General features: G+C 33.4%; 1 protein-coding gene across 1 annotated transcript; it reads left to right on the forward strand.

The window, feature by feature from the left end:
• The first annotated feature begins 1,454 nt into the window (after positions 1-1,454).
• On the forward strand, positions 1,455-27,631 carry LOC132726870 (uncharacterized). Its single transcript, XM_060712276.1, has 4 exons — positions 1,455-1,656; positions 18,492-18,647; positions 21,828-21,986; positions 25,256-27,631. Exons 1-4 carry the CDS (start codon positions 1,480-1,482, stop codon positions 25,406-25,408), a joined length of 645 nt encoding a protein of 214 aa, XP_060568259.1. The 5' UTR covers positions 1,455-1,479; the 3' UTR covers positions 25,409-27,631.
• The last annotated feature ends 201 nt before the right edge of the window (positions 27,632-27,832 follow it).

Genomic DNA, 27,832 nt, shown 5'->3' on the forward strand with positions numbered 1-27,832 from the left:
AGACGTTAATTTCTTTAACCTTGGTGATTGTTCAGTATTTTCATTTATATCTAGCTGCCACTTTGTCATTAAACTCTCTAAAGGACCCATATTTATTTGATTAAAAAATAACTGACACTATTCGAAACTGAGCTAGGACTATGATATGCATAGCACTAAACACGGAGACTCTAATTAACACGTTTATAGCGCGGATCACAATGCTAAATACCTGTAAGCAATAAGCACGTAAGGACTTACCAGATCGTCAATGTTAGTGACCCATATAAAGACAAGGATTTTTCAGCCTCGAGGCAGACGAGTTTTGTAAGACGCATCTCTGCGAAGTTCTCGATAATGATAAAAAAACATAAACCATTCACATACATACGCTTAATGCTTCTTGATCCATTTTTACTTTCTTGCCTTGATGCAAAACACTTTTATCGTGGATCCAGCGTAAACCCTACGTAGACCACTGTTACAGTCTTGCATCAGTGTAAAAGCCGTTTCTTTCCATTGTCAGAAAAAAATCTGAATTTTCCCATCTATCCATACATGGAAAATTCTTTACCTTATGTACTTTATCTGTAGAAACAAGTTCGTTTTTTTTTAAAGATTTTTGTTTAGTTTTGTATTTTTTTTCTATTGAAATTGTTAGGATGTACGGACATGGTTTTGACTTCCAAATTTTTTATAGGCTTAGCTGCTCTTTATATTTTGTTACTAAGGTATAAAAGACATGAGACCAGTTTCCAAAGCTTACAAAAAACAAAAGCTTACTTCATCGCTAAAAAAAATCGTGTAAAATAGAAATATAACACTGCTTTGCCATTTTCTCTGCAATTCAGCAGTAAATACGAATTTTGTCCGCCACAACAGTGTAAAAATTCGCGAAATATCGCGAACCGCTTAAATACAACATGTTAACCTTTGGGTTATATTATCTTTGGGTTCTATTATCGAGCTTTTCGTCTTTGAATTGAACAGACAAAATAAAACAAAGTAAACTTACTTTTTTTTACTTTTATTACGTTTAAGAAAACATTTACATAAAAATAAAACTGGAAAAAAATTAAATGGTATAATTTGCAACGATCAATTGCATCATGATGATGGACTTCTAAACTTTAAGAAATGTTATATTTATGTTTGCTTATTTAGCTAGTGTGTTGTTCAATTGGGATATAATTTATTAATGCCAAAGGCCTAAATGAGCTATTCAGCAATGTGGCATACATATAACACTCGTGTTGTCAGATTCCTGAAACAATTATTGGGTTGTTTTTCCTACGGCATTGACTTAAGCATAGATCTTCGGTTTCAAAGTAAAAAAGACGCTTCGCACAGACGACATGTTATAAACAATATTTTCTGAAAAGCATGTTTCAGTTTATTCTTAGATGAGATGAAAAATAAAAGCTAAGTAATTATAATTCACATTCACCAAACATTGTTTGAAATATATTTCAGGTCAAGTTTGCTCTAGAGTTAGAAAGAATGGCAACATCCACGTTTTTAAAAAACATTTTAAAATGCTTGTGCTTCAAGTGTAAAAGTAACAATGAGAGCATAGAGAAGCTGATACCAAACGAGTTATCCTGGTTTAAAAAAAAGGTTGGTGAATCTTGGAAATTAACTGAGCGGGACATAAAAGCAGCCATGAGTTCTGAAAAGGTAAAATTTATTATTTTTGCTTTTTAATGTAAATCATATATCAGAGTAATTTAATTCAAACACATTTGGGGCATCTTCCGATAACATATTTCACACATACGACCTGTATTTACCAAGATTCGTGTCGTCTTATCAATGTCTGGATCTATCGTTATTCAGTCAGTATGTATTTTGAAATAATCCCTAAAAATGATGATTAAGGGCAATACCTATATCTGAATACGTTATATTGATATCACACGCGCGTTTAATATTGATTGGTCATTACATCAATGATATTTTCATATTCATATTTAAATATAAATGATATGATGCTTATTAAGTTGAGAGTCTAAATACTTATTTATAGAAAATATTTGTTTGTTTAATGTATGAGGAAAATTTATTTCATCAGTGAGCTTTAAAAACAGCATTATAACGGGTGGCGTAATAATTTAAACAAACAATTCTAGAAAAAGATAACGTTACACCACACCGAGATTATTTCCGTTATTAACCGCGGAAGGTTACATGTGCAATGTTAGCGACTGTCACAAAGAGCGAGCGTATAAACTTTAAATTTGTAATATAATTTCCTGCAAGGACATGGACTTCTCCCAAAGGAGCATATACACCATTAATGACAGTATTACTGGAATAGTATTTACAATTGTTTCTATTAACAATTAAATGATACTTAGTCTAGTAGTTTGGCAAATGTCTAAGATATACCGGATATCAAAACAATAAAGTTTTAAATATGCTCTTGCGCTTATGTTTACTGCTGAAACACAAACGTTGCATTCAAATCATACATTTAAATATCTTTAAGTATTATCGGATTATATATGGCCTCAAAAATATATTATCAATTGAACCCAATCTGTTTCTTTAAAAACTGGTCCAATTTCACGGTATTATAAATAAAACGAGGAGTGACATCCGCCATTTTCCGCAACGTTCGGCAAAATTTTTCCCCTTTGGCTACAATTGATCACTATTTTTTATTCCGTTATAGTTGTCAACTATTAGGTATCGTCCGGATATAACTTTCACGGTTTATTGTTTACACATGTTGACATATATATGCGGCAATTTTACGGGCGTATTCGTGTTTTGATATGTTAACTTGGAGAAAACAGACACTTTAGTTGATTTTGCCTAACTGTAAAAAGGTATATTATACATGATTCATAGGTAAATATTTTAGGCACTCATCTGGTATTCATTACTATGAAAAGTGAGTGGTATTTTTAGTTTCAACTTTTCGGCATTTTCTAGTTGGGTGGTTCCAATATTCCTACTTGAATAATGTTGAGTCACCCTTAGGATATGTTGCCTGCTTTTTAAATTTGTCTTTTGACGTCTTATCTGTGATACGCAGGCTTCATAACCTCTGATCCCCTTTCAAAATTCCATTTTATTTAGTTCCGCCCATTGTTTTCTCGTTTAGGGCACACGCTTTTTATTACTTGGGGACCATACGCCGCTTTTCATGGAATGGCACGGAAGTGTCATATTGAAGGTTCCATGATAACCGCCGTATGAACACATCTGCGGATGTTTCTAAATTCAAAATTTTACTATTTCACGTTTAAATGTTGAATTCTGCTTAAGCCGGTGCTAGGGGGCGTGGACGGTAACTTGCACTTTCCAGTACCGTCCATGAACAGGCTCAATCAAACCGAGCCTGCAACATTTTCAATTTTGCCGTGTTGGGCTTTCTTTAGGGATTCTGTATTTATCTATTCCATGTATTAAGTGATATAAAGAGAGTACTAGAATTTTTTTTTAAAAAAAATCAAGATATCAAGGGAATAACTTACGCCGAACGCTGCGGTAAATGGCGGATGTCACTCATTTTCTTTTTTCAATATACCGTAAATTTGACTGATTTTTAAATTAGCAGATTATATTAAATTGAGATTATATAATTATAGACCACCTACTCGCATAATATAAAAGATATCCAAAGGTCGGACAAACAATATGTAAAGCCGGTACGGTTTCGGATTTATGCGTCGCAATATGCGGTCGTGTTCCAGAGTTCCTATGGATAGTTAGGTCGTCATTTACACAAATGATATCAAAAGGAAACAAGTTCCAAGAAGTTTATTATGCCGATTAATGTATAAATAGCACATAGGTTTGTGGGTTACAGTTAAGGAAAACACTGTTACCTGAGGCGTAAGCTTTTTAATCTGTGAAATTTGATCCTAACCAGAATATTTTTCATATTGATATTGATAATATGCATTTACGATAATTTCCTATTTCTGCCTACCACATCTGTCCTTTTTCACGGATAGATAGATTCATTATCTGACCTTTTATTTGAATAACAATATATTTAACCATAAACATTGACACGTGCTCTTTTGTAAGCAGAACATTGTGGTGAAATTCTTATTGTATCCACTTATCTGATAATTAGCAGTAGACAGGTCAGGGAGTTCGTTTAATAATCCTTTGTTGCATTTTTTTATCGTCTGCTTGTTCAGTGCCATCCCTTGGCAATAACTTACGATGAAAACGAATATTTACTTTTTAATATTCGACCAAAAGATGTTTAAAACGCGAATAGAACAAAAAACTAAATGTCCTGGGTGTAATAGTCACTCTGGTGGTGTCCCTTTGTGGCAACTAATGTTACCTATATAACAGTGCAAATTTTTTAGTCATTTCGTACATGTACACTGACATTAACAGTATAAATAACTCACAGTGGCCTATGAGAAATTACTATTAGTAATTACAACAAGAGCTGTCGGTAGGACAGCAACGCTCGACTTTTCTTAGTGCTTGATAGTAAAAAAAAATGCTTGATACAGTTACCTCCTCCTGTTTACAGGTTGGGGTCATGATGGTGAACAAGTGTGCAAAGTTTCAAAGCCATATGTCAATGGACTTGGAAAATATTTGAACTATTACAAAAACTTTGACGTAAATTCTAAGTCGAAAAAGGGGCATGATTTTGTCAAAATGCTTGATAGAGTTACCTCCTCCTGTCTACAGGTTGGGGTCATGATGGTGAACAAGTGTGCAAAGTTTCAAAGCCATATGTCAATGGACTTTGAAAATATTTGAACTATTACAAAAACTTTAACGTAAATTCTAAGTCGAAAAAGGGGCATAATTCTGTCAAAATGCTTGATACAGTTACCTCCTTATGTCTACAGGTTGGGGTCATGATGGTGAACAAGTGTGCAAAGTTTCAAAGCCATATGTCAATGGACTTTGAAAATATTTGAACTATTACAAAAACTCTAACATAAGTGGTTACGCCGACGCCGACCCCGACGCTCGGGTGACTACAATAGCTCTACTTATTCTTATCGAATAGTCGAGCTAAAAAGGTGATAAAAATAAAGTATTATGACATAGCAGTCGTATGCGCTTATTCATTTATTTTGATTCAATTTACGTTGAATTATTGTATTCGAGTTATTGACCATGTTACTCTTTTCGGCTATAGCTCTGCACTGATTTGGCGATAATTTTGCGCTATTTTCACATTCATGCGATTCTGGATATGCATGGTTGATATGCTGTGCCTTTTATATTACGAAAAAAGATACGATGTACTGACAAGAACTGAACACAACATAAATATTTATCAACACAATATCATAAATCACACACTCGCGCAAACACACACGCACACACACAATATATATATAAAGAACTTGACCGATTAACATTATTAAGGCTAATTTATAGCTTTTATGATAAACAAGAATTATTGGCAAATTAACGTTTTACGCACAATCAGTTCATTATTCGTTGACTTTGCATATATGTTTTTATTTATGACATCAATCTACGAATGGTAATGATTGTTTATTGCTGGGAGAGAGATAGAAAATGTAAATGCATAGGATGAAAACAGTCGACAGTTCATACCATTGTGTATAGCGCTAAGTACGGTCCAAACAGAAACCAAACAAAAAACAGTCGGCCAGAAAATCGTTGTCACATTATTAATATCATGTCCCTTACCAAAATAAGGGCTCTCTGGTGAACCTTGCGGCAAGTTTGCCGCAAACATTGCGGTGAATTTGCAGTAAACTGCTTTCAGCAATTATTTACCATGCAAATGAGGTTTGCGGCAAATTTGCCGCAACTAATGAGGTTAGCGGCAAATTTGCCGCTAACTATAGGGGGAGGTAGCTTCTGTTTGCGGCAAATTTACTGCAAACCTCATTTGCATGGTAAAAGTTTGCAGATGTTCGCCAAAAGTTTGCGGCAAATTTGCAGCAAACTTCATTTGCATAGTAAGTTTGCGGAGGTTCGCCAGAAGCTTTTGGTAACACTGCGGCAAACTTCATTTGCATATTTGCCAGTTTCAGCAAATATGTTATGGCGATATTTTGGCGAACATTTTGGTAAAGTTCTGGCGAACAATTTTTTCAAACATTGGAATAATTAAAACTAGCTGAATTATAAGAAAACAAATACATATTGGTTTAACACATTTTTTCAAAAGAAAATAAAAGAAATATTACAAACATATCAGTAGAATAAAATGAAATTTGATAAATTTGTAAAATAAAGAAATTAATTCAATTCCTTGAGTTAAAAAAAGAGATAAATTTTACACACATTTTATTAGAAACTGATTCTATACATATTTGACTTTCATAAATTTCCACTCTATAGTTATGATGTTATCATGAATTGTTCATATTACTTAATAATCAATTAAAACAGCCGGTTGAACCGGGGTGATCCTCCCCGACTAGGATTTGGACACAGAAAAGTATATCTTTTGTAGTTTCAGGGTTATGTCCAGACAAAGTTCAAAGTGTGATAATTCCAAAATAGTTGTAAAATCCCACTTCAAATAACGACGTTATGGGCCAGACTCATTTTTGCTTCAAGGTCATGCTGTGACCTTGACCTCCAAGGTAATGACCCAAATGTTGCGTGTGACACATCGTCTCAATATGGTGATCATTTCAGTGAAATAGTTGTAAAATCCGACATCAAATAACGAATTTATGGGCCGGACACGATTTTGCTTCAAGGTCATGCTGCGACCTTGACCTTCAAGGTATTGACCGAAATGGTGTGTGCGACACGTTGTCTCAATATGGTGATCATTACTTTTAAATAGTTTTAAAATCCGACTTCAAATAACCAAGTAATTGGCCGGACACAATTTTTGTTCAAGGTCATGGTGTGACCTTGACCTTCAAGGTAGCCACCCAAATGTTGCGGGCGACACGTCGTCTTAATACAATATGGTGATTATTTCTGTGAAATAGTTTTAAAATCCCACTTGAAATAACAAAGTTATGGGCTGGACACGAATTCGGGTTCGTACGTACAGACAGACAGACGGATGGACAACCCGATGACTATATGCTCCCCCGAAATTTTTCGGGGAGCATTAAAACAATGTTTGACAATAGCTATTATTCAGCACATGTTGCAGTATTTCTTAGCATCAAAAATGGGAAATATAATATTGTTGTAAAAGCTTAAAATCAGAGAAGTTACAGTTTGAAATCTTCTATCTGGACAAAAAGTTTCATTCAAACATGACTCATGTCATATAACATAATGATTGTGAGCTAAACAATATCTGACACGGACAAGTTAATCACAACAATATATTTGAGTCTTATACAAACAACGAATTTCATAGACATAATTTTTTGTTTGTTTGTTTTGGGTTTTTACGTCACATCGACACAGTATAGGTCATATCGTGACATTCAGGTGCCCTTCCTTGCATTATTTCAGGCACGAACGGGTATCTGAGTAGAACCACCGACGTTCCCTAAGCTAGCTGGATAGCTTCCTCACATGAAAGAATCCAAAGTCCCTGTCGGGATTCCAACCCACAGCGGTGAGGGGCAAGTGGTTTGAAGTCAATGACCTTAACCACTCGGCCACGGACGCCCCTCATAGACATAATAACTAAAGATTAAAACTAAATGTCTTTAGTCATGTCATATAACGATTGCAAGCAAAACAAAAACTGACTAGACAATATCGTTACAAGAGCTGTTGGAGGACAGCAACACTTGACTATTCGAAAAAGTTGTCACAAGGGTGTTTCATTGACTATAATAATGCTTACCTATATGAATACATAAAGTCGAAACATTGGCATAATTATGCATTAAAGCAAATCAGAGTTATGGGACTTGTGCCAATCGTGTTAAACAGCTTTTTTGACCACCAAAGGAACATTTCTGTGAAGTTTGCATGAAATTGGCTTGGCAATTTATGAGATGTTGTTTAAAGATCAAGTTTACGGACGAAAGATAGACAAAAGCTCGCCATGTCACTTTGTAAGCTAAAAACGCACTACTTTACTCTTTCACTCTTCCAAGTTTCAGTGCCCTGGCCATTGTGTGTATTTTGGTGTTGACTGCTTTGGTGACTAAGCTACTCTCCATATTAAGTTTATTGATGCAGTACACTGAAAAAAACAAGGTTTATTTTTCATTTACATGTTACCATGTTTATACTGGATAAAACTAGAACTATCACTGAAGGTGAATGATACCCCAAAACCCCACCTTAAAATAAAGTGGCAGTAATCTATTAGTAAAGCCCACCTACAAATGAAGAAAATAAACACCAAAGGCAGTTATTATTTATTGGTCAATACACTGGTGCTGGCTTGATTTTGATCTGTTGGGATGAACATGTATTTGCATTGCAAAACCTAGATTTATTTACAAATGACAAGTGGCTCATATATTATAAGTTTATCTAACTTAGTTAAGAAATCAAGGTATTATGTTAAAAAAAACACCAAAATAACAAACAAGAGCGATCAGTGATCACATGTGTCGCCTCATGATGGCCAATTTCATGTTGGGACAAGTTTTGTGACGGACAGACAGACAGACAGACAGTGCACAACTAGACTTGGTACTGATCATTCCTTTAAAGTTTGGATGAAATTGCACCAGTAGTTTTTGAGGAGTAGTCCGGACAAGCTTTTGTGTATCTGGCAACACACAGAAAAAAAACACCTTTTCATCAAACTTGCCAAAAAATCATTCAACCGGAAAACCTGTGCAATATGCGCAAGGACTTGAGCAACAGATCAATCCTGTAAAGTTTCATTGAAATTGCATTTGTGGTATAAGAGAAGTAGTCCAGACAAAATTTAAAAAAGGGCCATAACTCTGACAAAAATCATTGAACCGGAAAATGCTGACAATATGCACAACTAGACTTGGTACTGATCATTCCTGTAAAGTTTGGATGAAATTGCACCAGTAGTTTATGAGGAGTAGTCTGGACAAGCTTTTGTGTATCTGGCAACACACAGAAAAAAAACACCTTTTTATCAAAGGGCCATAACTCGGCCAAAAATCATTCAACCGGAAAACCCGTGCAATATGCACAAGGACTTGAGCTACAGATCAATCCTGTAAAGTTTCATTGAAACTGCATTAGTGGTGTAAGAGAAGTAGTCCGGACAATCTTTAAAAATAACAAGATATGTTTGTAAAATATGTATGCCCCCTATCGGCATCCAATTAGTCATGTGATCAGGTTATTATGCAGGACTTCTGACCCAGTTAACAAACAATTAATAAGGGTTATCAGTTATCTAGTATCTACTGGTCATGACTAGTCACAAGATAATAATAATTGTGACCCCATAGGTTGTGTGAAGCAATTTAAGTTATTACAAATCTTACCAAATAATATATGCATAAATTGTATGAATCATGTAGGCCTCATTAATGACAGCCAAGTTGTTATATTACATAAGACCTTCAAATGTGAATACCAAAAGCATTTTTAGTTTAATATAAAAATATCAACCAAGGCAACTTGAGTTATTGAGTTATTGGTCAGAAACCATCATTAAGTACAAGGTCAATATGACAATGACCCCTTGACCCCAAAATCAATAGGGGTCATCTACTGGTCATGACCAATCATACCAAGTTTGAAGTTCCTAGGCCTAAGCATTCTTTAGTTATTGATCAGAAACCATTTTTACCTACAAGGTCAATGTGACCTTGACCTTGGACCCCTTGACCCCAAAATCAATAGGGGTCATCTGCTGGCCATAACCAATCATCATACTAAGTTTGAAGTTTCTAGGCCTAAGCGTTCTTTAGTTATTGATTGGAAACCGTTTTTACCTACGAGGTCAATGTGACCTTGACCTTTGACACCTTGACTCAAAAATCAATAGGAGTCATCTGCTGGTCATGACCAATCATCATACCAAGTTTGAAGTTTCTATGCAAAGCGTTCTTTAGTTATTGATCGGAAACCGTTTTTACCTACAAGGTCAATGTGACCTTGACCTTTGACCCCTTGACCCCAAAATCAATAGGGGTCATTTGCTGGTCATGACCAATCACCATGCCAAGTTTGAAGTTCCTAGGCCGCAGCGTTCTTTAGTTATTGATCAGAAACCGTTTTTACTTACAAGGTCAATGTGACCTTGACCTTTGACCCCTTGATCCCAAAATCAATAGGGGTCCTCTGCTGGTCATAACCAATCATCATACCAAGTTTGAAGTTCCTAGGCCTAAGGGTTCTTAACTTATTGATCGGAAACCGTTGTTACCTAAGAGGTCAATATGACCTTGACCTTTGACCATTTGACTCCAAAATCAATAGGGGTCATCTACTGATCATGACCAATCACCATATCATGTTTGGAGACCCTAGGCCTAAGGGTTCTTTAGTTATTGATTGGGAACAATTTTTACCTACAGGTCAATGTGACCTTGAACTTTGACCCTTTAACCCCAAAATCAAAAGCGGTCATCTGTTGGTCATAACCAATCACCATATCAAGTTTGAAGTTCCTAGGCCTAAGGGTTCTTTAGTTATTGATCGGAAACCGTTTTTACCCAAGAGTTCAATGTGACCTTGACCTTTGACCCCTTGACCCCAAAATCAATAGGGGTCATCTACTGATCATGACCAATCACCATACAGAGTTTGAAGTTCCTAGGCCTAAGGGTTCTTTAGTTATTGATCGGAAACCGTTTTTGCTTACAAGGTCAATGTGACCTTGACCTTTGACCCATTGACCCCAAAATCAATAGGGGTCATCTACTGGTCATGACCAATCACCATACCAAGTTTGAAGTTCCTATGCCTAAGGGTTCTTTAGTCTAGGAAACCATTTGGTCTACGGACCGACAGACCGACGGACCGACAAGTGCAAAGCAATATACCCCTCTTCTTCGAAGTGGGGGCATAAAAATTATTAAAGGGTCATAACTCTGACAAAAATCATTGAACCGGAAAATGCTGACAATATGCACAACTAGACTTGGTACTGATCATTCTTGTAAAGTTTGGATGAAATTGCACCAGTAGTCCGAACAAGTTTTGTGACGGACGGACAGACGACGGAGAAATGATCCCTGTATGTCGCCACTACTCCGTAGAGGCGACACAAAAATGATGCATGCTGTGAACATGACAGCCAGGTCAGAGCTCAAAGTTAAAACAAAGGTTATTCAAATAACCATTAGGATTGTTCTTCTAAATGCCACTGTTTGAAAGAACAATGTTGACTAACCAGTCTTACTTGTATGCAAAACTCACTTTTTCAATTATACATCAATAACAGTGGTTAAAATATACACAGATACTTTTCTGACAAATTCTAAATCATTACTGACATGATAACTGAGAAAAACTAGAAATGTGTCAATAGGACACGGATGCCCCCACACGCCACTGTTCTGTCAATCTTATGACTCTAGGTCAAATAGTTTTTGGACTACATGTGCCACAAGTTGAAAACTAAAAATCAACAAAGGGCCATAATTCTGTTAAATTTGGTTGCAGCAAAAATTCCTTCCTTTATTACCATCTACACATTAAGTTTGTTAATCCCTGGAAGTTTAAGCAAAATCTGCCATCCGGTTAAAGAGGAGTTGCGTTCACAAAATTTCTACATAGTATATAGTGAAAAAATCAACAAAGGGCCATAATTCTGTTAAATTTGGTTGCAGCAAAAATTCCTTCCTTTACTACCATCTACACATTAAGGTTGTTCATCCCTGGAAGTTTAAGCAAAATCTGCCATCTGGTTTAAGAGGAGTTGCTTTCACAAAATTTCTACATAGTATCATAGTATATGGTGAAAAAATCAACAAAGGGCCATAATTCTGTTAAATTTGGTTGCAGCAAATATTCCTTCCTTTACTACCATCTACACATTAAGGTTGTTCATCCCTGGAAGTTTAAGCAAAATCTGCCATCTGGTTTAAGAGGAGTTGCTTTCACAAAATTTCTACATAGTATATAGTGAAAAAATCAACAAAGGGCCATAATTCTGTTAAATTTGGTCGCAGCAAAAATTCCTTCCTTTACTACCATCTACACATTAACGTTGTTCATCCCTGTAAGTTTAAGCAAAATCTGCCATCCGGTTAAAGAGGAGTTGCGTTCACAAGATTTCGGGACGGACGGACGGACTGACAAGTGCAACATTGTGGGGGCATAAAAATAATCTTTTTTTACTTACATGTTAAACTGTCAAAGCCTCTTATGTGCCAGGCAGTATCTACTGCACTGGACATACCACTGCGAGTTTTAAAGGGAAATTTCGGGGAAAGTCTTAATCTGCTGTGAGGTTTTTCAAGATGTGGACCACTTCTGATTTTGTTTTCAACCTTTGACTGTCTGTGAGAACTGTAATTGTAAAAACATATTTCAAACATATTTTCTGTATTTTAAAATTCATCTTTAAACGTAATATTGACAAATATTGAAGATACACCAATGAATTGACAATAACTTATTTATAATTAATGTAACACAATGTTCATACTAGAATAAGTTTTGTTAATTATTAATGCTGATTGCACGACTTTTTCCTGACCAATTTTGGTAATCACTTTTATGAAATAATTCGGACTGCATATCGATTATTCATCACATGAAGATACATCAAATTATTTCTATTAAAGACGAACCCAAATAGCATTACAAAATTATCACAGTATTATCATTGAATTGCTGCACCATGATTATAAATATATATAAAAAACCTCATAGATTTCAACTTTCAGTTTCATAGGCATTTTTGTTTGATGTATTGTTGAGGATTGTTTATCACAATTGTATAAATCTGACCATTCACTGTCATTTGTAATTGTAGCATCTGACTGAAGAATAGACCTTAAATTAAAAAAATACATATGTACAAACAGTATATGGAGAGATATTCATATATTGAAGCAACTGACCCAACACAAACAGTTCAACAACACCAGTCAGTTTTGCACTGTCCTTTACTTTCGTAAATAAACAAAATACAGAAAACAAACTACCAGTACTCACTTTAGTGCTGGCGAGGCATCTGGCAAAGGACATCCTCCAAGATCTTGTCAATAAGACCTTCCATGATGTTGTGTTCTGATAGCATTGATTCTTCATGATGCACATCCCTTAAAAAGAATGCATGTATTTAATAAGAATTTAAGTCTTAAACAAATGAAGGTAAGTTTGTCATGTAGAAATAAATACTTTTTTTAAAAAACAATTACACATTCATGTTATTTTGAAAAAAAAAATTATGTACATGAATATAGAGTAACATGCAAAAACAACAAAGCCATTGTTTAAAAATTCTTTTCTCATATATGGATTGTATAATATTCTTTGGTTCCCTAAACCACGAGTGTGCCAGCAATATAGCATTATACCATGATAAGCTGCATAGACATATAATTACAAAATAATTTTTGAAATTCTTCCAATTCAATTACATGTTATTTCGAAAATATCATTGTTAAATGTGTCTTACTCCATTTCCTTGATCTTTCGCAGCAGATTCTGTCGACATAGAAGCCACTGTCTCAATGATATTTCCAACACGTCTCTCCATTTTTTTCATGTTTTTATTTCCAATTGTTGGTATATTGAGTGTTGACAACAAATTGTTGACCCTCACCGGCCCACCTACACTATCAATCATTGCTGTAAGAAAATGAAAAGAAACAAATTATTTCATTTAAGTATACAAATATTTTGTCAAAAAAAACTTCACATGGATTGTAATTTACATAACCCTGATAATAACACATTGCATAAATTTATATAGAGCTATTTTTATCTGCCTCATGTATGTTGAATATTACTGTGACTGTGTGTATTGGCAGCCTAGTGTAAACTGTGTCTTTTGTATAAATGTACATGTAGGATTCTGTAATGTCTTACTAAAAATTGCATTGTTGCAAGATTTAATTTAGCAATGTTTTATCATTTGTTTTTCAAATTTCTCAGTGACTTTGGGGAAGTTAAAACAGTTCAGAGGGAAGTTTATAAACAAGAGGGCCATGATGGCCCTAGATCGCTCAACTGACTTATCAAACTCATCCAAACAATTACCTAGACAAGCATTCTGACCAAGTCTCATGACAGGTGAGTCAAAAATGTGACCACTACAGTGTTAACAAGGATTATCCATATTTGAGCAGTGCGACCTAGTTTTTTACCCAGGTGACACATATTCAAACTTGACCTAGAAATCATCAAAACAAACTTTCAGACCAATTTCCAGGATACTTGGATCAAAACAGTAGCAACTAGAGTGTTAACAAGATTTTTCTATTTTTAGCTCCGGTGACCTAGTTTCACATGCAATTTCGAACTCATCCAAGCAATTACCCAGACAAGCATCCTGACCAAGTTTGATGATAATTGAGTCGAAAATGTGACCACTAGAATGTTAACAAGGTTTTTCTATATTTGGGCGGTGTGACCTAGTTTTTCATCCAAGATGACCCATGTTCGATCTTGACTTAGAAATCATCAAACAAACTTTCAGACCAATTAACAGAATATTTGGATCACAACAGTAGCCACTAGAGTGTTAACAAGATTTTTCTATTTTTAGCTCCTGTGACCTAGTTTTTCATCCGAGATTTCCCATGTTCGATTTATTTCCAGCAATGACCTAGACAAGTTTCCTGACCAAGTTTGATGACAATTGAGTCAAAATTGTGACCACTAGAGTGTTAACAAGGTTTTTCTATTTTTAGCTCCTGTGACCTAGTTTTTCATCCGAGATGACCCATGTTCGAACTCATCCGAGCTATCACCTAGACAAGCATCTTGATCAAGTTTAATGATGATTGATGCAAAAATGTGACCGCTACAGTGTTAACAAGGTTTTTCTATTTCTAGCTCCAGTGACCTACTTTTTCATCCGAGATGACCCATGTTCAAACTCATCTGAGCTATCACCTAGACAAACATCTTGACAAAGTTTGATGATGACTGTTGCAAAAATGTGACCGCTAGAGTGTTAACAAAGTTTTTCTATTTTTAGCTCCCATGACCTACATTTTCATCCGAGATGACCCATATTCGAACTCATCTAAGCTATCACCTAGACAAGCATCTTGACCAAGTTTGATGATGATTGGGTCAAAAATGTGACCGCTAGAGTGTTAACAATGTTTTTCTATTTATAGCTCCTGTGACGTACTTTTTCATCCGAGATGACCCATGTTCGAACTCATTCGAGCTATCACCTAGACAAACATCCTGACCAAGTTTGATGATGATTGGGTCAAAAATGCGACCGCTAGAGTGTTCACAAGAATTGTGGACGGACGACGGACATTCACCGATCCTAAAAGCTCAACCTGAGCAAGCTCAGGTGAGCTAAAAATTTCACAATAAGGAGTAGTCCAATAGATTAGACGTTACAGGCTTGTTATAGTTTTATGTTGGTCAAGCCTGACGTCTAATAGTTATTGCTCATCAACGCGTAGCATTTTGAAAAATTTAAAAAATGTCTGTTGACTTGCCTTTCAAGCTTTATTCAAAAGCCTATCTTCTGTTCTTTCAATCACATGGTCTATCATTAACAAAAACTTTCAAACAATGTACTTATCAATTAAAAATAAAATATAAATATCAATCTATGTCGCTCATCAGCGTTTTACAGATTGATTCCAATTTTTTGAACGGAAAAATATATTCGAACACACTGACGGTGCATGGACAATTATTTCGTTCAAAAAATATTCCGTAAGAAACATCTGGACTCATTTAAACGCTTGCATTTGAAATTAGCCAATTAGATTTCGCGCACTGTATGGCTGCCATTTGTATATCGGCTGTACAAGGTATTTAATTAAATGAGAGGATTTAATCATGACTTTTCGGATGTGACAGTTCAATTATTTTGTTAAAAGATATTTACTTTTTAGTTTTGTTCATAAATAGGTCAAAATTAATGTAAATACACGCTGTTTAAATTGTTTAAATGCATTAGATCTAAATCGATGTCTAATGTCATTTTTTTTGCTACACGATTTTGCAAAGATCTGTTAAGACCTAACGTAACATGGAAAATGAAAAATGTAAAATAACAGATTAATGTATGATAAATATGAAATAGGTTACGTATAGGTCTTATAATATTAGGACTAAATAAGGAGTAGTGTTTTACAGTTCAACACAAACAAGATACATGTATTCTGTATAATAAATTAATTTTAAATTATTTATAAATCTGAAACATAAATTTGGTTCGCATAATTTCTCTCATAATTTTACATGTTTGACATCATTGGAAGACAAGTAGATAAACACTGATAAATGTATATTCATTCTGGTACGAGACCTTACATCTATGAATTCATAATGATAAATCAGTATATAGTACTTTATCTAAAGTAGGATGCAATACATTAATCACTTACGTACCTGTTCCTAATTTTGTGTTGACAACGAAACATGGCATTCCAACTTTCCCAGGTCTTCAATCTACTAGAGTCTATGTGTTTTTCCATAGGGAACACAATTCACATGACCACATTCTGTGTATACAAATATCCAGACGCACCCTGTTTAAATTCACCTAACATGTTGTCAAAAGTCAATGGTAGCCTATTGGTCCAAGTCTACATTTTTTACAAAATCTTAGGTTTGACCGTAACACGCCAAACTCAACGATTCTTCTTCCCTCTTTCCAACCCTCATTATCAACCGATTTAGGAAGAGTTGATGTTTTGTAGAGCTGGTTTGGTTGACCCGTAATACTGGTTACCTGCACTATAGTTATGTTTTATAATTAAGTCGGAATACTTGGGTTTTCTGCATCTTTTTAAACTTTTTTTTAATCGACCGAGCGTATCACGCCTGTAAGACGCCATGTTAGATATCTACGGAAATTACGTCATTTTCTTGGGGAATACTACCACGTGACCGGGGATATCCGCTATTATTAGAATTCCGACTTTATACGTAAACAAACGAAGTTCGTTACGATAAATGGCGAGATATTGCGGTAATTGTCGAAGATTGCCGATTTCATTATGGGTCTTCTACCTTATACTTTTTTAACTGTTATTGTGAACTACAATACCCTCCATGATACATATGATGTATCAATTTGATAACTCTTAGGCAAAAAATAAAAATATGTTTGTTTCCACTTCCCGACCCATTAAAATAGGGTTGAGTAGGTAGGTAGGTAGGTTATAGCACGGATTTATATTACATTTATTGTAATATAAATCCGTGGTTATAGGTAGGTACATGAAGGACTTTTTATATGTGCATAATAATATAATTCCTTGGCAAAATAGTTATTTACTGAACAAAGTTGGATTAACTTTCAGAACTGATATTTTTGTGGCGATTATCTGGCAAACTTGTTTTTATAGAAACGTTTCTGGTGAACTTTCAGCGAATATTTTTTTTGATAGAAAGATTCTGGCAATCTCTGGCAAATTAGTTTTCCACTGAAAGTTTCTGGCAAACTATTGGCGAACAACTTAATATTCTGGTGAATTCGCCGCAAAGTCGCCAAATGTTTGCTACAGAGTTGCCACTAGTGGCGATATCTGGCAAACACTTGACACAGTGTTTCGGCGAACTAAAAGGTTTGCAGCGAATTTGCGGCAAAGTTGCGGCGAGTTTACGGCAAACATTTCCTTTTGGTACATTATTAATATCATGTATGTCATAAATTGTATCAAAGCTCTGTGTAGAAAACAAATGATTCCAAACTATATATTTGTATATATTTATGTTTTGTTTTTGTTTTTATCTGTTTGGGTTGTCAGACCAAACAAATAATGGTAGCGAAATTTCTGAGCCTTGTGCTGTTAATTGCAAATGCCTAAAGTAGTCCACTTTTTTGAAGCGGTTACTTCCCTTTATATGTACACTAACGCCGAAAAATTCAGGGGAGATCAATGCGTAAAGATAATAAGATATTGTAATTAAACTTGGTATACAGCAAGCTTATATGAAGACTTCTGTTGGTATTGCATTTTGACTCTCTGGTGTCGATGTCACTGCTACGAAAAATAGAAAACTAGTTTCCGAACAATAACTAGAGTTAGAAATGAGATATTGTAATCAAATTTGGTATGTTAAAATCCGGTTTGGAATTGCTTTAAGACCCCATGTGGTCATAGTCAAGGTCACTGTTTCTGAAAATAGAACATGGTCTTCGAACAATTTCAAGAGATAGAATTGAGATATTGTTATCAAACATAGTGTTCTACAAGCTTGTATAAAGACCCGTGTTGGGATTGCTTTTGGGCACCCTGGACTCAAGGTCAAGATCATTGTTACTAAAAAAAGAAAATGTGTGTCCGACAATAACTTGGTTTCTGGACAATAACAATAGTTAAGAATGAGATATAAGAATTTATTTGTACATAGTTGATACCTCTTTAATTAAAGGTCGAGTTAAAACTTTGATTCAAACCACGTATTTTTCAAAAGGTCAAAAAGGTTGCTAGTTGGGGTATTTATCAGCTTAAGTGATACATGTAGCTCTAGTTTTTTTTTGTCATTGCTTTATCATAGTTTCTATTATATTTTTTATTTCATTCTAAATATTTCAATTATTTATTTTTTTACAGGACGATAATTCCAGAGTGGTAGCCCGATTAGACACAAAAATGAAAACTCTTGAAACAAACTTGGAGGAACATATGAAATACATGGGCACACAATTAGCAGCGATTCTGGATAAAATAGTAAAAAAACCGGAGGAAACTGATTCTGGTGGCAACAATGTAATAAATGTATTTTTGATCAGATATTCCTTTAAACGAATCAAAGTATATACTTGTTTTCATCTTCTTTCTTACAATAAAATATCATTTCAATGTTTTTTTTAATAAGTACTTCTGACATGTCAAAATTTAAACACTTTGACCGTAAACTAAATGCCTAATTATCAAAGGGACTAATGAGGGACCCACACGTTACCTTGCAGACATTCCGTTATATACATTTTACGCTGTAAGCCGTTGCTGTGCAAACTTATCAAATGAAATATTTAGTCAAGTGTGCGCAATGTGCGTAGTACATAAAGATTACTTTCCTTTACAAGTATCTAGACAATGCCGCGTAATTGGATGGTACAAAGTATAAAGAGTTACCGACCCTAATGGGCACCTCTCAGATTCAGCTTTTCATTACTTTTATTGTAATCAGACATTTATTTTTCAAATATTAGCAAATTTCATCATCTAATACTTTGTTGTTATTTTTAGTTCTACAGCCATATTTGCATTTTGCAAAGGTGTCAAATTTTGAGGGATTATTTTTGCATATAAAGGAAGATTTTTGTTTAACTTAATCATGATTTGTTTTCTTTTATTACCTATACAATTAACAAAGTAATTTTTAGTAAAAAAATGTTACAATTGGTCATCTTAAATAAATGCATGCGCGTAAAATAACAGACTTGATACATGTATGTATAAACAAGTTCTTAAAATATAAAACACTTTTACCATATAGATTATGCTATAACAGTTTGAATTTGATACACATGGAATTTGGCTTGGCCTGCATTAAAATATAATTTATTTACATATACATTTATTTCCATTTTTTTAAGACAACCATATTTTATCTATATATATATTGGCTAAAATGTTGAGAAAAAACGTTAATACCACTAAAAAAGAAATTAAAATCTATGCGGTTGCCTGGACCATGGTTTGAACCACAGACGTCTCACTTCCTACTTGAGCATGTTAGCTATCGGAAATGTCGAAAGGTTTCCGAATGATGCCAAATTTAAAATATACATAATGGTTTATAATCCTTAAAATTTACGGGGGTGGAAGCCCATATGGGTCTCAAAATTTAGCATTGGTAAAAAGTATTTGTGAATATGCTGATCCAGATGTGCGCTAAAACTCGATAAATAAAGAAATAGGTCAATCGCATGGCAACCTTTCAACTTTTAAAACATTATATAAAATTAAAAGCTTTTTTTTTAAACATAAATCGAAATGTGATTCTACCCACCTGACTTTTCTCTATATTAACCCATTTTTGTTAAGTCGTCGGTGTGATATTCTCAAAATTTACAAAATCTTACCACCAAACGATGCTTAACATTGAAACAACTCCTCATTGAAACAACTCCTCATTAAAACATTTATTATACAAGTAAAATGGTTTCCTGCGGGGAACATTTTTAATATTTTAATGATATAAAGATAATTATTTCATTTAACTATTTTCAACATTTGTATCAGGAATATAGTTGACAATAATCGACCAATATAGAAGAAGGTCTTTTGAAACTGGTGACCGTTGCGTTGAAGACCCGAGAAGGTCGAACATAAAACAATTATTTCTTTTTAGAAAATGATTAAATAGGCCTACCATTTTATTGATAATTCCGAGCAAAAAAAAAATAAATATATAAAGTAAACACACAAGTTCACGCGGAAAATATCTATATTTATTATGGCAGATGCCACGACGAATATTTTAATTTTGAAAATTTAAGTATTTTGTAGAATGTGAGATAGATATTAAAGAAATATTGATAATTTTCAAACACATCATTCAAGTTTTTCCACCTAAAACGGTTAAATAATTATAGAAAATTAGAAATATCACGTATGTAATAGTTTTTTTTTCTTAATTAGGTGTAATTCGGACTAATTCCCTAGAGGTAAATCCGTAACGTACCGGCAAACGGTATTTAGCTAGGTTTTCGAAAAGGTTAATTAACCAATCATGTACGGTTTATAGATCACATGCTCCTCCATGTACCGAAAACAGGTCACGTGCTCCTCCATACCTCAAAAGTTAAACGCGTACCAATACCCTGCGGTCTCCAGACCGCAGGGAATAACACGTTACTTCTATTCAGTTTCACTATGTCAATATAAACCATTACAAATAATGGCATGTCTTATCGGAACGTTGATGAGTTGATTTTAAACATTTTATATGATTATGTTACAATAACAGTTTGCTGCCAAAATTATAAATAGATTTATGTTCATGATTCTTCATTTACCATTATCATACAAATATTCATTTGCTTTTGCCTTGTTACTCGACACGAGTTTAGAATATTTCTTTTGACGAAGTTTACTTGTAATTCATTGCATGACAATCAATACGAAAATTATAGTGCCTGTGAGTAAAAATCTATAAGATTTATTTGATATGATTCATTCAAATAAGAATCAAACAATTACAGCTTTACACAGATTTGGTCAATTTTACTTGTCAGCTGTATAATAGTTAGCCTATTGATGTAGTTATATTTAATTACCAAACACTGACTTATGGACGTTCAGCCAATGCTACGAAACATTAAAATTGGCTATTTAATTGTTATATGAAAGTGATCCGTATTTTTCTATATGGTTTCTTTTATCACCAAAGGATCTCTTCAGCACACAGGAAGCTCGACTAGAATTGTGGCCAGCAATTCCTTTGTTTTGAGCCAAATCTCAATAAATGTTTTAGTAAGACCTTGTTTGAATGTTAAGCAGCAATTGGTGGTAAGATTTTATATAAATTCTGTACTTTGAATTCGTTTAGCGACATGTTCTTCATACGCATTGCATATTTTGTGCACACCAGAACCCACGACGGACATAATGTCTCTACATAGTCTGCATAAAAATCCAATATCGTTTTTTTTTTGCCCGACACAGAATGGACATGTGCGAAAAGCTACTTCCGTTTCTTAGAAAATAATGTAATTTTAAAAACAAAAAGTTTGTAAGAAACACTCGTCAAAATGTGTGTTACTTTTAAACTTTCGTAAAATTATTAATATCATGAATGTCATAAATTTAATCCAAACTCTGTGAAGAAAACAAATGATTTCAAACTATATATAGCTATATACTCTTATATATTTGTGTGTTTTTTTTTTTACTTTCTATATATTTTTTAATTTTTTATTATTATTTACTTATTTACAGGGTGATACATCAATAGAGGTAGCCGGATTTGACACGAAATTAAAAACCCTTGAAACACACTTAGAGGAACATATGCAATATAGTGGCAAACAATTTGCAGCGATTTTGGATAAAATGGAAAACAACACAAAAGAAACTGATGCCAACCATGAAATTAATGTATGATTTATCACATATGCCTTAGAACGAATCAAAATATTTACTTATTTTCATATTTCCTTACTACAGTGAAATATCATTCAATGGTTTTCTTAGTTAGTACTAATGACATGACAAAATAAAAACAAAATGAAAATTTGAAGATGGTCAGTCTTCAGTATAAAGTCTGTGAGACTGTGCTGATGTGCAGGGTAGCCTGACATATACAGTTGTTAAAGGCTTACCACTATAAGGTCAAGCAGGCTAAGGTTTAACTCGTGATAAATAGTCATATGTAGTCATATGTATGGATCTTGTTTGAGTGATCCCTCCGATATCTATCTAAGAGAAATATTATAGGAGTGTATTGATTTGGATCTTGTTTTTAATTGAATGCATTGTATTTATAGGTAGGTTCAATAAAGTTCGGTAGCCAAATACAAGAAGTAGATCAAAATCTATGAACAAGCAAATATTACGGTTAATTTTCAAATGATAAGAGATTTCCTAATTGATGGTTCTGTGTTATGAAATACACCTGTCACGCAAACATCCCACGTAAGCGATCCGCCAACCGAGTCCAGTCAAATTTACCACCAGGTAGACTGCGTTACTGATAAAAATGCATTCTGTCCAACCTGATTGTCTTAGCTTTGGCGATATGATTTTCTACAATTGCACATTTTATTAATTATTGTTTAAAATATCAGATATACCTGCCAATCTACTATTGTCATATTATTATTACACTTAAAATGATAGAGAAAATGTGACTTAGACCAGTTTAGACCAGTTTTACGAGGTTATGTATTAATGATGCACAAACGGTGGTTACATCATAAAAGTAAATAATTATATTGTATTTGCATCTATTTGCTATTTTTTGATACTAGTAGTTTGTCTAAGGTATACCGGATACAATAACAAACAAAAAATTAAATACGTTATTTGGCGAAACACGAAAGGCACTTTCAAAACGATAGTAAGGTCGTCATTTAGACGAATGATCTGTAACAGTAAACATATTCTTGGAAATATTTGTAATGCTGGTTGAAGTATATTGTGCTTATTCATTTCTTTTTATTTGAGTTACATTATATCATTTTGGTCCCTTAATTACTTACGGTGTTACTCGTTTTGGACAAAGCTTTGTACAACAGACTCGGCGTTACTGTTTAACAATTCATGTGTTATTTTTACATTCCTGCGTTACTGGATATATACGATGAATATGCAGTGCTTTGATTTAGGCAAAAGCTTAATGATTTAATATAATTTTATCAGAATTCAATTTAATTATTTCCGCCAAGAAGATACGATATACATGTACTTACAAGCGTAATACAAATACAATAAAATAAAAGTACATCATAAATGTTAAGGAACACTTTATCAAGAATAATAAGAATAAATAAAGAATAATAATTTTTGTAGTAAAAAAAACATATATGAATGATATTCAATTAACTTTATAAGTAAAATCTATATATACATGACAAAATTACGATGCATTATTTAATTACAGAAAACTACGTTGACTTTGCATGTTAACGTTTTTTATGATATTAATCTACAAATCGCACAAAAACGAAATGTAGAAAATGTTTTATGACCAAGGTCAATGCGAATAATCGTCTATTGCTGGGAGTGAGATAGAAAATGTAAATACATAGGATGAAACATTTGACAGTTCATAAGTAAAACCTTGGTGTATAGCCCTAAAAACGACAGTTCATAAGTAAAACCATTGTGTATATCCCTAAAAAACAACAGTTCATAAGTAATACCATTGTGTGTAGCTCTAAAAAACGACAGTTCATAAGTAATACCATTGTGTATAGCCCTAAAAAACGACAGTTTATAAGTAATACCATTGTGTTTAGCCCTAAAAACGACAGTTCATAAGTAATACCATAGAGTATAGTCCTAAAAACCGACAGTTCATAAGTAGTACCATTGTGTATAGCACTAAAAGACCGACAGTTCATAAGTTATTCTGTTGTATGTAGCCCTAAAAACCCGACAGTTCATAAGTAATACCATTTTGTATAGCCCTAACAAAACGACAGTTCATAAGTAATACCATTGTGTAAAGACAAAACAAAACACAAAAAAACGACATTTCATAAGTAACACCATTGTATATATCTAAAGAAACGACAGTTCATAGGTAATACCATTGTGTTTAGCTCTAAAAAAACGACAGTTCATAAGTAATAACATTATGTATATCCCTATATAGACCAAAATCGACAGTTCATTAGTCATACCGCTGTATATATCCCTGGAAAAAAACGACAGTTCATAAGTAAAACCATTGTGTATATCCCTAAAAAACAACAGTTCATAAGTAATACCATTGTGTGTAGCTCTAAAAAACGACAGTTCATAAGTAATTCCATTGTGTATAGCCCTAAAAACTGACAGTTCATAAGTAATACCATTGTGTATATCTTAAAAAACGACAGTTCATTGGTAATACCATGGTGTATAGATCTTAAAAAACGACAGTTCATAAGTAATACCATTGTGTATATCCCTTAAAGACCGACAGTTCATAAGTTATTTCGTTGTGTATATCCCTGAAAAAACGACAGTTCATAAGTAATACCATTGTGTATATCCCTTAAAAACCGACAGTTCATAAGTAATACCATTGTGTATATCCCTAAAAACTGACAGTTCATAAGTTTTTCCGTTGTGTATATCCCTGAAAAAAAACGACAGTTCATCAGAAATACCATTGTGTATATCCCTGAAAAATGAAACGACAGTTCATAAGTAATTCTATCGTGTAAAGCCCTAATAACCGGCAGTTCATAAGTAATACCATTGTGTATAGCCGTAAGTACGGTCCCAACCAAAACGTTATAAGAAACAGTCGGCCAAGAATGTCGCTTGCCACATTATTAATATTACGTATAATTTCTCAGAATGGACGTCATGTTAAGTACTTGCTGTAAAACTGACTGGTAAAAATACTTCAGTACATCAATTCATATAGAAGTATTGTCTATGAAAAATATAGCAAATAAAATAGTATTATGTCTGTAAAACATGTGTATTTTTTCATTAATTTGTGTAGAAATGATTTAAGCTTACATTAAGGACAGATATTATGAAACAGATTTTATGTTACACCCTGTATGTCATAAATATAATCAAATGTTTTTGTAGAAAAAAAACTATATAGCTGTATATACTTTTTTATTATTTTATTTTTTTCCAATTGATTTGATTTCATTATTTTTATTCATTTTCATTTTTTTTCATTTATTATTTATTTACAGGGTGATAATTCAAGAGTGGTAGCCGGATTAGACACGAAATTTAAAACTCTTGAAACAAAGTTAGAGGATATGGCCGCCCAATTAGCAGCGATTTTGGATAAAACGGAAAACAATACACAGGAAACTGATGACACCCATGCAATTAATGAATGACTGATAACATATTCCTTTAAACAAATCAAAATATTTACTGGTTTTTATATTTCTCCCAACAATGAAATATTATTTAAATGGTTTTCTTGATAAATATTAAACTGACATGTCAAATTTTAAACTCTATGACCATAAACAAAATGCCTAATTCTCAAATTAATTTACTGTATATTCAATGACCATTTGTTCGTTCGGTAACTATCGGAATCCAAAATAGATAACATGGATTTTCAAGAACGGCACAACGTTATAGGTATTCCAGCGGAACTTTTGTCCTACTTCCTTCACTAACAAGGTGTAAAATATGATTTAAAGAAAAGTTATTAAGTTTAAAAAAAGTAAGAAAAATTAAAATGGTTTATCAAGAATTTGAACTTGCAACTACTTGAACACAATTCCGTTGCACTTACCACTAGACCATTAATTAGTAGTTATAGGTGACAGTATAGATATCTTTACATTTGTACTTTTATTCAGACTCATGTGTAACTCATAGTAAACTACGAAAACTAACGAAAACCCTCAAATAAATTAAACAGTCAATACTGCCAAACAATACGATACCGTGGTGTGACTTGGTTATATTAATAACAAACTATATATAAACGCGCAAACACCCACACATGTATGCATATGTTGTATAATTTGGATTTTACTTTGACATTATTATTATATAACATTACAGAATATTTTTAGAATTACTTGACTTTGCATAATACTGATTAAAAGACCCATTTCTTTAAACAACATCATTCATAAACTTTTATGCTTATTTTTAACTAAGAAATGTGAGTTTTAATTTTTATCCTACAGTAGATGGAACTCATTACAGGGCACTGATGTCTTTTTCACTTAGCCTGGCCAATACACAGATTGGTAAACTTTCACATTGCCAGACCTCGAACTTACAAGTAGTTGACATTTCTTGTCTTTTATATGTTTATAAATAAGTTACGTGTGATATAAGTTTCTAGTTTATTGTTAAAATTGTTTTGTTATACTTTCTCTTTTTTGTAATCATTGTTAATGATACTGCTGCAAATTTCAATGAATCATTATCAATTTTTAGAATAATTATGTAAAGAAATGATAAGCTAAAGCATTTGTGAGGTAAATTCTGGTTGGCTTTTTGCAGACGAATCAGATAAATTGTTACATACAGTGCCACCTGTTTGAAGATGTTAGCTCACTCTGGGTTTAACCAGACATCTCATGGAGTTTTGACGTCTGGTGCTAATCTTTGAAGAAGTAACATCTCTGAAAGCTCTCTAAAGTTTATTAATTAATTTATTTATTAACTAATGAATCTGTTTAGGTACTTTGGCAGTAAGTAAACCTTAGAGACTATCTAATTTCACTGAAACTTTTTTGAACAATTTTTAAGTAATTTTAGTAATTTCTTTTTTTAAAGATTAATAAATATCTTTTCTTCCTTTCCTAAGTGGCAGCCATATTGAATTAATTGCTATTCATTTTAGTTAACATAAATTAAAATAAGGATTACTACTAATTAAATGTATTAGTTTATAACACAGAATCATTTTGGTTGTTTTTCATATTTTCAGTTTTTGTATAACTGTACAAAGAAATGTTATTCTCGTAAGTTTTTTATATTTGCTTAGTTTTACTGCATGAAACAATAAGTTCCATATTTTGTATAAACCAATAAATTGTTTAGAGTCTGCTAGCTACTAACGCACATCTGCAACGTTTATTTGAAATTTTGATCAGACCGCCCTTTATTCACGATTGATAATTCCATTGCACTTGCCTATCAGTAACGTTGTAATAGAGGCCTTTGCTATCGGTGTATGACATAAACGAGCATAGAGCCACATTTACAAGTATTCACTATCAGATTGGTACAACGCAGTGATGGCTTTGAAATGTTGTAGCTTTATTATAAAGTCTTTACAATAATTTATTATTGTACATGGTTTGTTTTTCAGATTTATTATACCCGTATCTTAATTTACCTTAAATGCAATACTCCACCTTCAAACGACATGTCATGCGCTGTAACTATCACTTAATATTAACAACTTATTTTTCCTACATACATTTTATGGGACACACGGGGATATAACTTTCAAATTGATTTGAAATTGGCGTCTCTGATTGGATAAAAAGTGAAGCAAACTGTAGTTTTGATATTTCATACTATTTATTGATTTATTATAATGTATATTTTCTATATTACTAGCTTCTAATAAAATCAATTAATACTGATGAAGTATTTTATTTTATTTATTTTTATGTTATTTTTGTTGTTGTTGTTTTTGTTGTCGCATTTTAAGGAACGATGACAATGTATTAGCCATATGGCGACTTTCCAGCTATACCGGTAGAGGTAAATCTCAGATACCCCTACGTGCATTATTTCAAGCAACAACCTTCCGTAAGCTAGCTTGATCGCTTCCTTAT

This window comes from Ruditapes philippinarum, unplaced genomic scaffold, assembly GCF_026571515.1.
Source record: "Ruditapes philippinarum isolate M1 unplaced genomic scaffold, ASM2657151v2 ctg92_1_1_1_1, whole genome shotgun sequence".
NCBI classification, from domain to species: domain Eukaryota; kingdom Metazoa; phylum Mollusca; class Bivalvia; order Venerida; family Veneridae; genus Ruditapes; species Ruditapes philippinarum.

Bases quoted from the DNA above. Each gene is read 5' to 3' on its own strand.
- LOC132726870 (XM_060712276.1), top strand. From the start codon at position 1,480: ATGGCAACATCCACGTTTTTAAAAAACATTTTAAAATGCTTGTGCTTC. The intron at 18,648-21,827 runs GTAATAAATGTA...ACTTATTTACAG, and splicing joins CTGATTCTGGTGGCAACAAT to GGTGATACATCAATAGAGGT. The intron at 21,987-25,255 runs GTATGATTTATC...ATTTATTTACAG, and splicing joins ATGCCAACCATGAAATTAAT to GGTGATAATTCAAGAGTGGT.